Source organism: Candoia aspera, chromosome 4 (genome assembly GCF_035149785.1).
Source record: "Candoia aspera isolate rCanAsp1 chromosome 4, rCanAsp1.hap2, whole genome shotgun sequence".
In the NCBI taxonomy this organism is placed as follows: domain Eukaryota; kingdom Metazoa; phylum Chordata; class Lepidosauria; order Squamata; family Boidae; genus Candoia; species Candoia aspera.
This window is the reverse complement of record NC_086156.1, coordinates 113,276,610-113,293,852: the sequence shown is the minus strand read 5'-3', so window position 1 is coordinate 113,293,852 and position 17,243 is coordinate 113,276,610. Positions and strand designations below refer to the sequence as shown.

At 42.9% G+C, this 17,243-nt stretch overlaps 1 gene segment (V, D, J or C); it reads right to left on the bottom strand.

Moving 5' to 3' along the window:
* Nucleotides 1-8,821: 8,821 nt before the first annotated feature.
* On the bottom strand, nt 8,822-9,272 carry LOC134495890 (immunoglobulin heavy variable 3-21-like; the record flags this gene model as incomplete). The annotated part of the segment is given in 2 exon segments: nt 8,822-9,144; nt 9,227-9,272. Coding segments are annotated over 2 exon segments (369 nt in total), but the record flags the coding sequence as incomplete, so codon positions are not given.
* Nucleotides 9,273-17,243: the final 7,971 nt, after the last annotated feature.

The following is a 17,243-nucleotide window of genomic DNA, read 5'->3' as shown; positions in this document are numbered from 1 at the left end:
GGGAAATTGTGGCCTGATTTACATATTGCTCAGCATAAAAGAGCCCCTCGGGGCTTTGAGGTATAGTTTTAGTTCAACACACCTTTCACTCATGGGACATAGAAGAAAGGGCAGCTTTACACTGGAATAATTAAAGCTTCTGACAGATGTTCCTCACTTAATGTAAGGGTTTTAAGGCAACAGAAAGAAATCGGGCATTGAAATTTCCTCAAATAGCCATGTTACGGTCCAGACATAAAGAGGATGGCACATCGAAGTTCAAAATGGTTGCTCCACAGTTGTTCCCTTGACCACGTTCTTTGGAAGAAGCCAAAATTAAGACAATGCAGAACAAGCCATAAGGCCCAATTAATAGGCCACAGATTGGTTTTACATACACATCCAGGACTCAAAGTTGGAATATAAATCATTGGAAGCCTGTACACTGTTTCTTAATGATTTGGTTTTTAACTCAGCAGCCATACTGATTACAAATATTGGGAGCTTTTTGGGTGCCCATTTTTATGGTCTTCTTATCTGGTTTTAACTGCCCAGTGTTAATTCATACTAAGACTCAAAAAACTTGCTCTCCTACACTTATTCCATGGACTGAGAAACAGAAATAAATGACTTTGCATTTTCCAAACAATTCAGTTTGTTCTATATTTAGCAAAGCACATCTCTTCTCAACTCAGATGTGGCTTCATGGCGAGGAATGTAATCTCCTGGGATATTAAATTTCTTTGAATTGCCTTCAGTGGTCTCTCAGGAAAATGAGAGTAAATGCAATGATGCCTCCGAAGTGAGACAAGGCCTGCAGACCCTTCCTTTGCTCCCCTCCCCCTCCCCCACCCCCACCCCACACATATGCAAAGCGATTCCGTGTGGCAACACCGCCCCCTGGTGGAAAACCAGAGGAGGGGAGGCATCTACTTAACTTTCCAAAGAGATTCTTGCATTCAGAAATGGTAAATAAGGCTCAGAAGAAATGAAAGATCTCCAGGGAACTTAAGCCGGTATAGAGAGAGATCCTAATTTTTTGTTACAAAATAGGAAATTCCTTTTGATGGCTTATTGTATCAGATACTGTATTTTCTTGAGGTTGTGTATTCTTATTTTTTTTTCTCCCCTAAATTTAATGAATACAAATGTACATTGTATTAAATATAAATCTAGCATTGCCATGTGGAAATTGTGGGGTTGATTTTCATAAATCACAGATCAAAAAGTACAAGGTGAGACCATAAGAGTTATTTCAATATTTTTTTCCATTTAACTTTCCTGTTGAGCAAAGAGGCTGAGCGATTCCAATCTTCCCCCCACCCGGAAGTTAGTGGAGGAGATGGCAGGTCAAGGCATCCCTGGGTGGGGAGGGGGTGGCAGCAGGAACTGCCAGGCAGCGACCAAAGGCTGGAAGAGAGTCCAATCTCAACAGACCCAGGAGTCCTCTGGAAAAAAAAAGAGGCACTCAGTGCATTGACCTTCCATTTTCCTTGAAGATATATCCCACTGAGGAGAGGAGAGGAGAATTGTCCCTTAATTGACAAATGTCTTTGGATAAAGAGTCATTCTCTCCATTCACATGACAGATTTCTTTGAAACTCTTTTGAAATTATGGGCAAGTTCTTTCAGGAAAGCCTATAATGTCAGGATATGAGAAAAAAAACAAGTAATGGTTTATGTGTCATTTAAGTTCTTGACACTAAGATTGGCAAGCACCCAACAAGACTGATTTAATGGCTTCTTAAGAGACAGAAAGGGATGGCCTAGGTGATTTCAAAAGAAAAAGGATGGGAGATTTTTCTATAAATATGGAGTGCCAATAAAACTAGACTTTTTATTTTTATTCATTTATATTAGAGCTTTCATCATCACCCATCTCACTTGAAGAGCATCTCTGGACATTTTGCCAGAAAAGATCATATGATGTAGACTAAGCCATTGAGAATGATATGCGTAGCACAATCGTCGAAGGTCCGCATGTCGCAAAATCAAGAAATCTGTTTATAACAAACCATTTCCCAAATGGCTGAGAAAGATAATCAATCACTTTGCCTTCTCCCAATTGGAATGCAAGAAATGCATGAAAACTAAGGGACAAACTTCTATCATCCCTAATTTATATAAATTTTTGGATAAAGGAGAAACACTATCCTTTCACATAATATGGATTTTCTTAAAAAGAATTTTGAAATTTTGGGCAATTCCTTATAGGAGTCATTACAGGTGTGTTGAATAATTCTTACCAAAGATATAGAGCAAGGTTACATTTTATACACACTGACAACAAAGGCCCGCATAGTTAAAGCAATGGTCTTCCCGCGAGCTGGATCCACTCGTACAAGGTGTAGGGGTCATCCCTCCCCAGGGACCAGCGCAACACCTCGGTGTTCAGGCCATCCTTGAATAACTCAATGATGGTGGCTTGGGACCAGTCCTCTACTTTCCCAGCCAGCGCTTTGAATTCTAGCGCGTAATCAGCCACGGATTTCGACCCCTGCTTGAGTTCTTTCAGAGCCCGCTTTGCCCTCTCTTTCGCCAGGGGATCCTCAAAGTGTTGCTTCAATGCCCAGAGGAACTCGCTAAATTTCTCCAGTTCGGGCGCTTCCGACTGGCACATCTGGACATACCAGTCTGCCGCCCTCCCTTTCAGTTTGGTGGCAACGGTGAGAATCTTTGCCTTTTCCGATTGAAAAAGCGACCCCCATTCCTCCATGTATGCTTTTGCATTCGTCAGGAAAAAGGAGAGTTTCGTTGGATCCCCATCGAACTTGACAGGGAAGTCTCTCATCCCGCCTCCCGACGGGCTGCGCCCCAACCTCGGGGCTGCGGCGGGTGGTGCTTCTCGGGGTACCGGCGGTGCCAGGGGGGGGGTTGGCCACCCTGGTGAGGGGGCAATTTCCATCTGGACCGATTGATCTCCCTCTCGCGCCCGCGCCGTCCGCCTCTGCTCCGGGGACTGCCCGTGGGATGAAGGAGTCGAATGCCGTTGGCTTGACCCCTCCCGAGTCTCCCTCAACGAAGTCACGTCGAGACTCAGCTGCTTCAGGATGGTCTCCAACGAGTCCATCTTCGACTCCAGCACCCGGATACGATCCGGGGTGGGGGAGCCCTCCGTCGGCTGCACCTGGACCACTGTGGGGGATAATGGGTACCTCTGCCTCCATGACGGACCTCCCGCCACCGAGACATCCCCTTGGGTCTCATCCCAGGTGACCAGTTCACCCGGGGTGGTTACTGTGGTCTCCGGGGCAGTTTTCATGCCCCCGACTTCACCGTCCGACTCCGAGCTCGCCTCTTCCAGGATGGCTGACAGCTCTCCCACTTGGGACGGTCGGGCGGGTTGCCTCACGGTTGAGTCCGGCTCCCCTTCTTCCATCATCACGATATCGGGTTCGGTCATCGCCGGCGCTCTCCCTCACAGGGTTAGACACTTGCCCAATCCTGGAAAGGGGCCAGCGGAGTTGGGATCTTAGTTTCTCAGCTTTATGTAATGATTGCCCAGCCCAAATACTCAGACTCACAAGTGATTGCTAAATGAAATCTGATTTATTTCGGAACTTAAGGCAAATACAGAGAAAGCTGAGAATGAGCTAAAGCGCGCCAAATACAAACTTAAAACTCCTCCAGTGCACACGTGTCCCGCCCCCGTTACAGCAGCCCCGCCCGGTCCAGGTGCTAGCAAACGTCAGATGTGCTAGCCTGGGAAAGCAACCTTGAACATAACAGATAATAGGGAAACATTCCAAAGCGAAGCCAAGAGATAAGTAGTGCCATCCTCCCATGAGAGATGAAACACGCAACCAATTAATGACATGAGAAACGTTACGATGTCTCAGAGGCATTGAAACGGCGAACATGACACCTGCTGTAAAATGGGAGGAGGGGAGACATCTACTTAATTTTCCCAGGAGATTCTTGCATTCAAAAATAGGAATTATGGTTAAGAAGAAATGAAAGATCTCCAGAAGATCTAAACAGGTTTAGGGAGAAATCTGAACCTGATCTTCCATTATATTATAGGACATTCCTTTTGATGGGTTACTTTCTGCGAGATAGTATTTTCTGGACATGGGAGGGTCTTCTCTTTTCTCTTAAATCTCATACATTTATAGAATGAATTGGTTAGGAAAAACCTTCTAGGTCATCCAATAGAAACCGTCCTTCTTAGGTGGCCATCCAGGTCCTGTCTGCAGACCTGCCACCAAAGGAGACTGCTCTGCCCACACTGAGCGGAGGCTGCCCTGTCCCTCCCTCATCCCAGGTTCCCTCGAGGCACACAGGATGGCAGCGTTGATCATCTGTCAAACTCTGGTCTGTCTGTGTTTTTTGTTTTTCTTGAGAGCAGAATAATTCTTACGGTCCGTGCTGTTGAGAAATTCTATATCGCTGAGAAGGATGAAACAGTGAGGGAAGCAGGCATTTAATCCTTAATCTGTATGGAGCAGAGTGTTTTGCTTCCTAGAAAGGACCACAAATCATAGCTTCCTGGATAATGAAGTTAGAATGAACCCTCCATAAAAGTTTGTTTGAAATTCTAGGAGTTCTTCTTGGAAAATTCCTTTTCCATGGCTTTCACTTTACATATTTCCTTGGATGGGCCCCTTTTAATTCAGGCAGATTTTGTGAGCCTCTTTCATATTTCACCAAGAGGTTGCTACTCTACGGGCAAGAGAGAAGTCATGGAGAGGCTGAGCAATTTAGCCTGCTGGAGAAAAAGGAACAAAGGGCCAGCACTCTTTTCACCTCAGATGTTTATTATAATTTCTATTTTATCCTCATGGAAGCAGCTGGAGAAGTAGGCAAGTTCAAAGGCACAACCACAGGTATTATTTCAGTGATTGTGCAAGGGCTCCCAATACCAGGTACCATTACTAGTCTGTTCTAATTGTAGAGGCAGAGGTTCCCTTCGCCTTCAATTCAAGAAGAGAATATCTTGTCAGGCTTCCAATTTCCTCCAGCAATCCAGAGGTTTGGCAGGAGAGGTGGAAGGACTCTCCAGGTCTTGTCACATCCACTCCAGACTCCACCAGTTGGGCCTCGGACTGAACTCCTAAAAAAAATAGAGGTGTTTCAATAAACTCTCCTGTTTTAAGGAATTAAAAAGGAAAGAAACTCTGTATAGAGGGAAGAATTACCTCTGAGGACTGCCAGAAAGGACACCAAGTTTAGCTACAGGGTCATTTCATGTCACTCGAATCTGTGGAGGGAAATTGACAGGAAGGGATTCAGGAGAGTGAAAGAACTTTGTGTTGGTGGGTGTAGCCTGGAATGGAAACCAGGGGGCTCCTTTATAGAGGAAATTGAGCCTTGATTTCATATCACTCCTGAGAAAAGAGCCCCTCAGGGCATCCCCATAAAGATTTCTTTGCACACACCTTTCACACATGATTTTGAATTAATGGAAATATCTCAGAGCAATCAAGCCAGGCTTTTTATTGTTATTATTATTATCATCATCAGTACATACAGAAAAGAACAGGTTTTCATGTCAGCAACTAAAGCAAGATCTCATTATACCACAGTCTTTCAGGGAAGCATTTAAAGTTGAGAGAAGGTTCAATTTAAGCAGAAGCTGTCACTGAAGATACAGTCCTCAGGATAAAAGAGGCCCTCAGTGCATTGACCCTCCACTTTTCCTTGAAGGTATATTTCACACAAGAGAGAGGAGGAGAGGAGAGGAGAGGAGAGGAGAATTGTCCCTTAATTTACAAATGTCTTTGGATAAAAGAATCATTCTTTCTGTTATCTTTAGAGATTTCTCTGAAACTATTTTTGATTATGAGTAAGTCCTTATAAGAGTCAGACAGTAGAGGAAATAAAGCAAGTAAATGTTTTTGTGTTATTTCAAATGTTGAAAGTACAATTGACAAATATCCACCAAGAATTATTTATCAGTTACATTAGAGACAGGAGGGGATGGCGTAGATTATTTTTTTTTAAAAAACTCTGTCTGTGTGCTGTGCATGTTGTGTGTGTGTGTTTGAGTGGGGTTTCGTTAACTGTGGCCTGTTGATGAAACCCATGTTTATGTGATGCAGACCAAGCAATCCAGAATCATACGCATGCCAGAATGGTTGAATGTCCACACATCACAAGTCAAAATCGATTTATAACCAACATGCTCCCAAATGGCTCAGAAACATGATCACTTTCCTTTCTCCAAATTGGATTGAAAGAGATATGTGAAAACTGAGGGACTATCTTCTATCCTCTCTTAATTACTTTTTCCCCCCCTTTGGTTAAAGAGGTAGTCTATGCATTCACAGAATATAGATTTCTCTGAAACAAGTTTGCGAGTTTGGGCAAGCCCTTCTATGGATCAAGACAGACACCTTTAATTATCCGTACATGGGACAAAGAGCAGGGTTCCATTGCCTGTTCCAGACAGGAAATAAAAAGGCTAGCACATCCGAGTTGGGAAGTTCACTACCCTGTCGCTTCCTTAACCTCTTGTTTTTTGTTTGTTTGTTTTTGGGAAAAATTCCGAGTATATTAAATGGTGATTAAGCCTTGAGGAACAAGCACCTTGAGGTGCACTGGCTGCCCATTGGATCCTGACAGCGATTCAAGGTGCTGTTCACTATCTATAGAGCCCTACATGACATAAAGTCTGGTTACTTGAAGAACTGTCTGTCTCCCAGAGTGTCTGCCTGGGTGATCTGATCTGGCAGGGCTACCGTGCTCAGGGTTCCTTCGATGAAAGAATGCCATTGATTGGGATCCCAGCAGTGCACTCCTTGATCACCACAGCTGCCCTCTGGAACTCGGTTTCCACTGAGATTCGAATGCCCCCCATCCTACTGGTGTTTGAAAAGTCCCTGAAGAACTGGCTTTTCACCCAGGTCCTTGGCAAGTGTGATTGAAGCCCCTTGTTCTTCTTTTTCTTTGTTCCCATCTAGGAACAAGGCTCAGAACTGTCATCTCCTCTGAGTACGCCCTTTCTACTTGCTCCATAATCAGAGGGATTATTCAGACCCACAGTGCCCCCTAGTGTACAACCATTGAAGATGAGGCAGAGGGCTCAATTCTCCAAGGAGATGCCTGTATTCTAAGAGGGGCAAAGAGGTAGGAAGAAGTTACTGAGTTCTAGAAGAGCAAAAGAGGTCCAGTAAGAGAGATGGAGACAGAATCAGGGCTCTCAATAATTAGGGCTGTCAAGGTCATTCTTCTCTTGGAGGTGGGGAGGCACTTTTCCTAAACTTCCTAGAACACGACTTTCCCTGGAATTGACTTGAGAACCCCTTATCTACTTTCCTTTGCTATTATAAGTATTATAACAAAACCTCATTTAGGCTAACCTAATGATATTTTTATGCCTTATTTTTGAAGCCAATTAGTGGACAGCTAGGACCACTGAATTGGAGCAGAGCTTACACAGTGGAGGAGCTGTGCAAAGAAAAAGAATATTATCAGATATAGCTTTAATGAGCATATCTGCCATGAGTAAGGATGGCGAGCAGGGGGCTCCCATCCAGAGTGTTAAGCGCATGCATAGCACTGAGGAATTGTTCAGCCATTCAAAGAGACACAGATCGGGACCGCCTTAACCTTTGGGGTTTATATGTCTGGGTTTTTCCCACACTTCTTCAGTTTGTTAGGATTCCTGTTATGTATTAGCAATAAACATTAGAGACCAGTTCCTTGTCTCAGCGTGTTTCCTGACTGTTAGGACAATATCAGAGGAACACGTTATTGATCTTAAACACTCAGCCCTCCCAGCATAAAGAATTACACGCTTAGACAGAGAAGGTTCAAAGTAAAGTAAAGTAATATCTTACTCGTTTTATTCATGGTCCAGTTACATTTCCATACAGAAAGGATGAAATCTTTGTTCTTTTTTGTCTTCCTTAGCTTAATTCACCATTAGCCCTATAGCTGTAAGACCTGCGTGTAGAAAGGGGAATTTCAGGCCTACCACATGGCACCCAGAGAGATGGAGCAGCACACAGCCGTGCACATAGCTCCCAGTCTTAAAGAAGGACGAAGAGAGAAAATTGGAAGTGGGAGTGGGACAATCAGCTTCCTCAGAAACATGAAGAGTATCATTATGGGATGAACTCAATGTACATGCTAATGCACGTGCTAATGAGGAATGCTGGATTTGATAGTATCTCCAACAATTGTCTGGCTTTGGCCCCCTTCCTCGGTGTCACACCCCACCAAACTATTTGGGGTCTTAGAGCATCCTAATTTATGTTACCTGGCTACATTGCTACAAGTAGCAGGGGAATATGATTTTAAATATATTTAAATTTTCAAATACCTATAAATGGGTTTGTGCATATGTTTGTATGTGTGAGTGTGTGAGTATATATATACAATGTTTGTGTGTTTCTACATATATATGTGAATATATAGAGAGAGAGTGAGAGAGAGAAAGAGAGAAATATCTACAGAGACACAGAAACAAATGTAAAGAAACAGCGACAGGGTGGACCTGGGTCTCAAGAGAGAATAAATGAAGGCTAAACTGCAAAATCAATAAAAGAATTAAGAATTCCAATTAATGAATCCAATTTTGTATTTCTAGAGATTTTTTGAGAGCAGAACTAGTGAGCACTTTTCCTTTGACATCTTTCAGGAGTTTTTCTTTTCCTTTGTTTTGTTTTAAGTATTCTTCTTTTTTTTTTCTTTTGCTGATATTTTCCGCTTTTGTCCCATTCAAATGGAAAACAGCTCGCACAATGCCCAGGCCAAGTTCTGTTCTTAAATTCTCTTGGCACTCAGGCAGCTTTCTCAGGTTCCTCTCAAGTCTCCTGGGAAAATGCTGCTTTCTGGGGCTGAGCTGACTTGCAGAGCAGCTCTGAGCAATGGCAGGTTTTTGCCAGGCTTCAGACTCACTTCCTCTCACTGTGTATCTTGCACAGTAATAGACTGCTGAGTCCTCCGGCTTCAGGCTGTTCATCTGCAGATAGACTTGGCTTTTGGAGTTGTCCCTGGAGGTGGTGAAGCGTCCCTTCACTTTGTCCGAGTACCTAATATCACTTGAAGCAGAGTTTATGTATGCCACCCATTCCAGGCCTTTCCCAGGGGCCTGTCTCACCCAGTTCATCGAATAGCTGCTGAAGGGGAAGCCGGAGGCTTGGCAGGAGAGACGGAGGGATTCTCCAGGCCTTCTCACGTCCCCTCCAGACTCCACCAACTGGACCTCTGACTGGACACCTACAAAGAAGTTTGTTTTGGTGAAATCTCCCATATACAACAATTAAGATGGAAAGAACCTGAATAGGGAAGACACAATTACCTCTGAGGACTGCTAGGAAGGACACCAAGTTCAGCCACAGGATCATTTTTGCTCCCTCTAAGGAATGGGGGGAACTGATAAGAAAGGACTTGGGAAAGGGCAGAAACTTTGTGCTGGTGGGTGTAGCCTGAAAAGGAAGCCATGGGGCTCCTTTAAAGGGGAAATTGTGCCTTGATTTGCATGTCGCTGGGTATAAAAGAGCCACTCAGGGCTTTGCCGTAAATAATTCTTTGCACACATTTGAAATAAACTTCCAGATTAAAAAAAAATCAAGACAGTCATGCATTATTATTATTGTTTTTATTAATATTATTATTCAAAAAATCGGAGTAAGTAAAGCAAGTTTTGATAAAACCTGTGCAGTTCCAGAAAGTGTTTATATATAAGAGAAGGAAAACATCCACTGAACATTATTTAAACAGCCACATGAGAGACCAAACATAAAAAGGATGGCACATCTGAGATCAGGATGTTTGCTCCGCAGCGGTTCCCTTTACCCTGTTCTTTGAAGAGACCGAAAACAACTAATGCAGACCAAGCCTTAAGGCACCATAATAAGCCACAGTTGAATTGAATCAGGCCTGTAGACCCTCCCTTTGTTCCCTTCCCCACTCCCACCCCCTCCCCACACATATGCAAAGCCATTCCGTGTGACCACACTGCCCCCTGATGGAAAACGTGAGGCGGGAAGGCATTTACTTAACTTTCCAGAAAGATTCTTGCATTCAGAAATGGTAATTAGGGCTCCGACGAAATGAAAGAGCTCCAGGAAAGTTAAGCTGGTCTAAGGAGTAATCAAAAACTGCACTTTTGTTATATAAAAGGAAATAACTTTTGATGGGTTATTCTATGAGATACTGTATTTTCCTGAGGTCATGTATTCTTATTTGTTCTCCAGAATAAAAAGAAATCGTGAAAAAAATGAGTTGGGAAGGACCATCTCGGTTGTCTAGTACAAACCATCCCTAACTGGTGGGGAGCCAGACCCTCTCTGCAGACCTCCAACAAAAAGAGGCTGCTCTAGCCAGATTCAAGCAGGACCCCCTCGTTCTTCCCTCAACCTCGTTTTACTCCAGGCAGACCGGGTTGGAAGGGCTTATCATTGGTCAAAATCTGCTCTATCCTAGTTCTGTATTCTGTGTGATAAGACAATAATTCATAAAACCTCTTGTCCTTCTTCTATCATTCATTCATGGTGGATGACTGTGGTTTTGCTATATATGAGACTTGGAGGAAAACATAATTTTATCCTCTTTTTATTTTTCTTTTTTTCTTCAAACTGTATCCCACTTTTTTTACATAAATTCCATCTCTACATTCCCAGGACCCCTTTTGGCCATTTCGTATTGTTCAGTTAAAGCAGAAGTTGTCCGTGAACATACAGTCCTCAGGACAAAAGAGGCACTCAGTGCATTGACCATCCACCTTTCCTATTCGTATATTTCACACAAGAGAGAGGGGAGGGGAGGGGAGGGGAGGGGAGGGGAGGGGAGGGGAGGGGAGAGGAGAGGAGAGGAGAGGAGAGGAGAGGAGAGGAGAGGAGAGGAGAGGAGAGGAGAGGGGAAATGTCCCTTAATTTAAATATGTCCTCAGAGAAAATACTCGCTCTCTCCATTCACATGAGGTATTTCTTTGAAACTGTTTTCAGATTATGGGCCAGTTCTTATAGGAGCCAGGACGTTGGAGGAAATAAAACGCGTAATTTTTTAATATGTCAAATCATGTCACTAAGATTGGCTAGCACTGACCCAGAATTATCTAGTAGCTTCTTAAGAGACAGAGTGGTTAGTCATAGGTGATTTCAAAAGAAAAAGTATGAGAGATTTTTCTATAAATATGGAGTGTAAATGAAACTCAACATTTTCTTCATTTATATTTCAGCTTTCATCATCACCCATCTCACTTGAAGAGCATCTCTGGGATTTTAAAATAAAAGATCATATGATATAGACTAAGCTATTGAGAATTATATGCGTAGCACAATCGTTGAAGGTCCGAACGTCGCAAAGTCAAGAAATCTGTTTATAACAAACCTTTTCCCAAATGGCTGAGAAAGATGAACAATCACTTTGCCTTCTCCCAGTTGGAATGCAAGAAATGCATGAAAACTAAGGGACAATCTTCTATCATCCCTAAATTTATATATAATTTTGGATAAAGGAGATACACAATCCATTCACATAATATGGATTTTCTTAAAATAATTTTGAAATTTTGGGCAATTCCTTATAGGAGTCAAGACAGGCATGTTGAATAATTCTTACCTAAGAGATAGAGCAAGCTTATATTTTATAAATAAAAACCTAGCATTCCCATGTGGAAGTTCTGGTGTTGATTTTCATAAATCACAGATCAAAAACTACAAGGTGAGACCACAGGAGTTATTTCAATGTTTTTTTCCATTTAATTTTCCTGTTGAGCAAAGAGGCTGAGCGATTCCAGCCTTTGTCCCATCCGGAAGTTACTGGGAAGGACGGCAGATGGGGAGGCAATTTTCCTGAACCACCTAGAAGATGACTTTCCCTGGAACTGACTTGAAACCCCCGATCTACGTTCCTTTGCTATTCTAAGTATTATAACACGACCGCAATTAGGCTACCCTTGGCCTGATGATTTTAGGCCTTATTTTCTGACTTCTGAGCCCTTCCTTGGTGTCACTCCACACCACACCCTTGCAGGTCTTGCAGCATCCTTTTTTTATTAGTAGATTTCGACTGCAGGCAGAGGAATTTTTTTTTAAATGTATTTAAACTTTCAAATGCATATATTTGTGGGCAGGTGTGCATGTTTGTGTGTGTGTGTGTGTTTGTGTGTGTACATATATCTAGTACATTTATGGTTAGATGGAGAGAGGAAGTTGTGGGGTTGAATTTCATAAATCACAGATAAAAAAATACAAGGTGAGACCATAAGAGTTATTTCAATATTTTTTTCCATTTAACTTTCCTGTTGAGCAAAGAGGCTGAGCAATTCCAATCTTCCCCCCACCCGGAAGTTAGTGGGGAGGACGGCAGGTCGAGGCATCCCTGGGTGGGGAGCGGGTGGCAGCAGGAACTGCCAGGCAGCTACCAAAGGCTGGAAGAGAGTCCAATCTCAACAGACCCAGGAGGCTTCTGGGAGAGGATTTCTGCAATTCCCAAAGTTTTGGTTTCTTGACTCTACCCGGCATTAGGGAGGGAGTGTCAGGATTAAGGGAATTGAATATATATTAACATAGAAGGAATGGGAAATGAGCATCAGGTAGAAAATAATTTAACTGAGGAGAGATGGCAGTATTCACAGAAACAAATGGGAATGAACTTAAATGCTCATCAAGGAAGAAATTTAGGTACTGAATCCCTATTTGTTCCTCTCATGAAATTTAAACTTTCTTTTTCTTATTTTTAAACTTCCTAGTATATTCTCCTGCCCCAATACTTCCTTTTTTCCTTGTCATGGTTCCATTAAATTTATACCCAATTTGATTGCCTCAGGCTCAAAAGACCAGCCCAAAACAGCAGACCCCAAGACAATTGGAGTTTTCATATCTCCCTATAAGAGTTGGGGAGATGGTTTCTTTTAAACAAAGAAAATATATATACATCTACAGTAGAATTGTGAATTTGCTCCAGACTGTTGCTCCTCATGGGAAGGCCACAACACAGCACTCTCCACCAGGTTTAGTCCTCTGAGAGACAAGGGAGTAGACATCTTTTTGCTCTAGCCACAGACGGCACCATTGAAAGGACACCCAGTGCCCCCTAGTGTAACATTGGTGATCGTCACAGATGGTCTAAGGGTCTAGATGCATCTGAAATAAGAGTTTGGAATTAATTATCAGAACAATCCCCATCGGAAAATGTTAGTTATTTATTTATATAGTTATTTATTTATCGAATCAAATTATCAGTTTAACTTTATCAAGTGACTCTGTGCAGCATAGAACATAGCATAAGAATACTTAATAAATGCTAAACAATTATTTTAATAATTATTAAAAACATTTAAAACTATAGAAAACTAAAAAGAAGGAATATTAGGCAAAAATATATGAATACGATTGGAGCCATAAAACGCCTTTGTTTTGAATTCTTCTTAAAAATGATAGGATGGGTCTTTGAAGGTTGGACACTACAGGGAACTAGGAGGAACTCAACATTACAATGAAGGAATATGAAGTCTAGGTGTGTGGAAGCAAAGGAATGAACTTACCGGTTCAAAAGAAATGCAGTACAATAAAAGAGACACCAGGAGCTAACTGTGAAATTTACATTTTCAGAAATTTTCAGGAAAAAAAATGGCAGATTGAAATCCAAAAGAGGGCAGGGACTCTTGGCACCCCTCCTTGGAGCTCACTGCAATGTGTCTCTGTACTACGGCAGAACTTCAAAATGTGGAACAAGGGATTAATCCTTACGAATGACCAAAGGTGCATTTTCTTCAGGTTAAATAAAGCTGTGCACGGCAGGTCTCTGCCAATTCAGAGCACTGTTTCTAGAATCCATTATTGAACCATCTGTGGACTAAATTTGTTGAACACCCACTAGAATATAACACATTTTTTCTCCAAACATTGTGATAAAGTTTGTTTCCTTATAGATGGCATCTTAAAGAAATTAGAATTGATTAGATGCCAACAAGACTCTAGGAGAAGAAACAATTATTTGCAAACTACAATTTCTGGGTCCAATCAACAGCCATGGTCAAGGAGAACAGGTTACTGTTCAATTGTCCTGCTGTGTGGGCTGAGAAAGGGAAAGGCATCATTCTCTATCTTCAAGTCAGTTCGCTTTACCCGAAAAGAGAAAAGCAAGACCAGTGTTGACATTGCCTTATCGTGCAAGGGAGTTGTAATAGCAGTGAGTTTTCATCTAAAAATGGTGGAAATGATCAGCCTCAGAAGTGTCATCCCCTCTGAATACACCCTTTCTACTGGCTCAATACTCAGAGGGATTTTGCAGACCAAGAGTGCCCCCTAGTGGAAAACTGGAGCTGATGAGGCAGAACTCTTAACCCTCCAGGTTGATTCCTGTAATCTAATAGGGGAAGGGAGGTAGGAAGAAGTTACTGAGCTCCGGAAGACCAAAAGAGGTCCAGTGAGAGAGTTGGGGATAGAATCAGGGCTCTCAATAATTAGGGCTGTGAAGGTCATTCTTTTGCTGGAGGTGGGGAGGATGGCAGGTGGGGAGGAATTTTCCTAAACCACCTAGAATATGACTTTCCCTGGAATTGACTTGAGAACCCCGATCTCTGTTCCTTTGCTATTATAAGTATTATGACATGACCGGATTTAGGCCACCGTTGGGCTCATGTTTTTAGGCCTTATTTTCTGGCTTCTGCCCCATTCCTTGGTGTCACACCACACCACACCCTTGCAGGTCTTGCAGCATCCTTATTTTATTAGTAGATTTCGACTGCAGGCAGAGGAATTTTTTTTAAAAACGTATTTAAACTTTCAAATGCCTATATTTGTGGGCAAATTTATTGGTTGCCAGCTGCCCAGAGCTGATTCCACAAGATGGGTTGCTGTACAAGTTGAAATAATCTTGATGGCAAGACTCAAACTGATACTAAGGCCATGAAATACACTCTCTCTGTGAGTGGGAAATACACATATTTTTCTTATTCCCCAAGGAATTCAGATTGCTCAATATTTAGCAGAGAACATCTGCTCTCAACTCAGACATGGCCTGTGTGAGGATTGTGGCCTCTTGAGATGTTACATTTCCGTGTGAGATTTTCAGTGATCTCTTTGGAACATAAGAGTAAAGAAAATCTTGCCTCCAAAATGTGTCAAAGTCTGCAGACCCTTCCTTTATTCCCCTGCCACACCCCCACCCCACACATAGGGAAAGCAATTCAGTGTGACAGCACTGCCCCCTGGTGTAAAACATGAGAAGAGGCATCTACTTTACTTTCCCAGGAAATTCTTCCTTTCAAAAATGGTAATTAGGGCTGAGGAGAAATGGAAGGATCTTGAGGAGAGAGGAAATCAATGTTGAAGTGTTAGTCTATGACTGTTTGCATTTTCTGTGGGTGGGGGATCATTAGTTTTTCTCGGAAACAAAGGGCAAGTCACTCATGCCCTAGTCAACCCTTAGCCTGACTCACACAACACATTCTATGTGGGGCTATAATTATACATCTCCATCTCAGGTGAAGTAAGCGATGCCGTGACCGCCCTCTCTCGGTGCCTGGGTGTGTGGGAGCCGGGATGGGAAACAACTGAACCCTGGTAGGACGGAGTGGCTGTCGGTTAATGGCTCCTCTGTATCTGGAAATTTGCCATCTCCATTTCTGGATGTGGTCACACTGCCCCAGGCAGAACAGCTGTGGAATCTGAGGTTCCTCCTGGACTCACGACTCCTGCTCAAAGAGCCAGTGGCAGTTGTGGCCAGGAAGGCCTGTGCTCAACTTCACATTGTGCATCAGTTGTGCCCCTTCCTGGATCGAGAGGCCTTTTGAATGGTCAGTCATGTCCTGATCATCTCCCATATAGACTATTGCAATGCACTCCACATGAGGCTAAACTTGAACAGTGTCTGGAAGCTACAGCTTGTCCAGAATGCGGCCACACAGGCAATTCTTGGTGCCCCAAGATCGGCACACGTAACACCTTTGCTGTGCGAGCTGCACTGGGTACCAGTCTGCTTCCTGGTCCAATTCCAGGTGTTGCTTCTTACTTTTAAAGCCCTACATGGCATGGGTCCAAACTACCTGAGGTACTGTCTCATCCCCATCATATTGACCCTCCCACCCTGTATTGCAGAGAGGTCCTGTTGTGGACCCTGTCTGGAAGAGAATTCCATCTGGCGGGGTGCAGGAAGTGGGCATCATGTGCAGTTGCTCCTGTCCTCTGGAACATTCTCCCCCCAGAGGTGAGACAGCCCCCCTCGCTTTTCGACTTCCATAAGAAACTAAAAACCTGGTTCTGCCAGCATGTCTGGAGCAGGAAGGGGAATAGCCATTTGTGGGGATGGCTGGTGCCCTAGAATGGCCCTTTATACTAATGGACCGAGATACAATCTTTAGCCATCTGGATTTTATTACATTCTTTATTTTTATTATTTATATTCATATTTATTCTATTTATAATGGTATTGAATTTTAAACATCTGTCGTAAACGGCCCAGAGTCCCTCCTTCAGGGGGAGATGGCTGGTGACAAAATTTGATTAATCAATAAATAAATAAACTTTCCAGTCCTATGAAAAGTGAACGTGTGAGGAATGTGAGGTCAACTATCTCAACAGAAATAATCTTTGCTACAATCCGCTTTGGATATAAGAAAGGTAGTTTACTAAGATGCAGTGACTTGGAGTCCGCCAACCCCTCCTTAGGTCCACTGTGATTTCCTGCCTCTCGTTTGAAATTGAATCTTTACGACTTCTGCCATTTTACGATCCAGCTCTCCAGCTGCATTCAATTCCAAGGCAAGTCGAAAGCCCAAACAACCCATTGGCCTTTCCGTTGTCATGGCTGGCGCCATCTCTGCTCTTCAGGCCACAAAGGACTCGTCTCCCCTCCCTCCTATGCAACCCATGAGAGGAGGGAAGTAGCAGAACCTGTTCCTGGGATCCAACCCTGAAAAACAGGTAGAACAGAACTGAACCGGGGAGACTTCATTCATATCCTTTTTAGCATGAAAAAGGAAATAATATCTTAACCTTTTGGGGGGTGGCGGGTGCGGGGATACTATGCAATACTTGTGACCAGCAGATTGTAAATTAGGAAGGAAGGGAAGTCTTCATTTCTTGCTGTGATTTACCAGACCAATAGTGACCTTAGAAAAAAGAATTCAAACTTAAATGGACTTTGGCCCATAAAGAAAAGAAATTTCCTTCAGCCCTTACCTACTCTCACTTACGAATACAAATTTGTGTTCCAGAAGCAATTCAGGAAGCATTTCTGAGTGAATGAAAGTCTCCTCTTGGCCTCAGATAGACTTTCTTTCAGACTGGACTCCTGAAAAAATAAAGGTATTTCAATAAACTCTCCTGTATACAAGAATTAAAATGGAAAGATCCTGAATAGGGAGG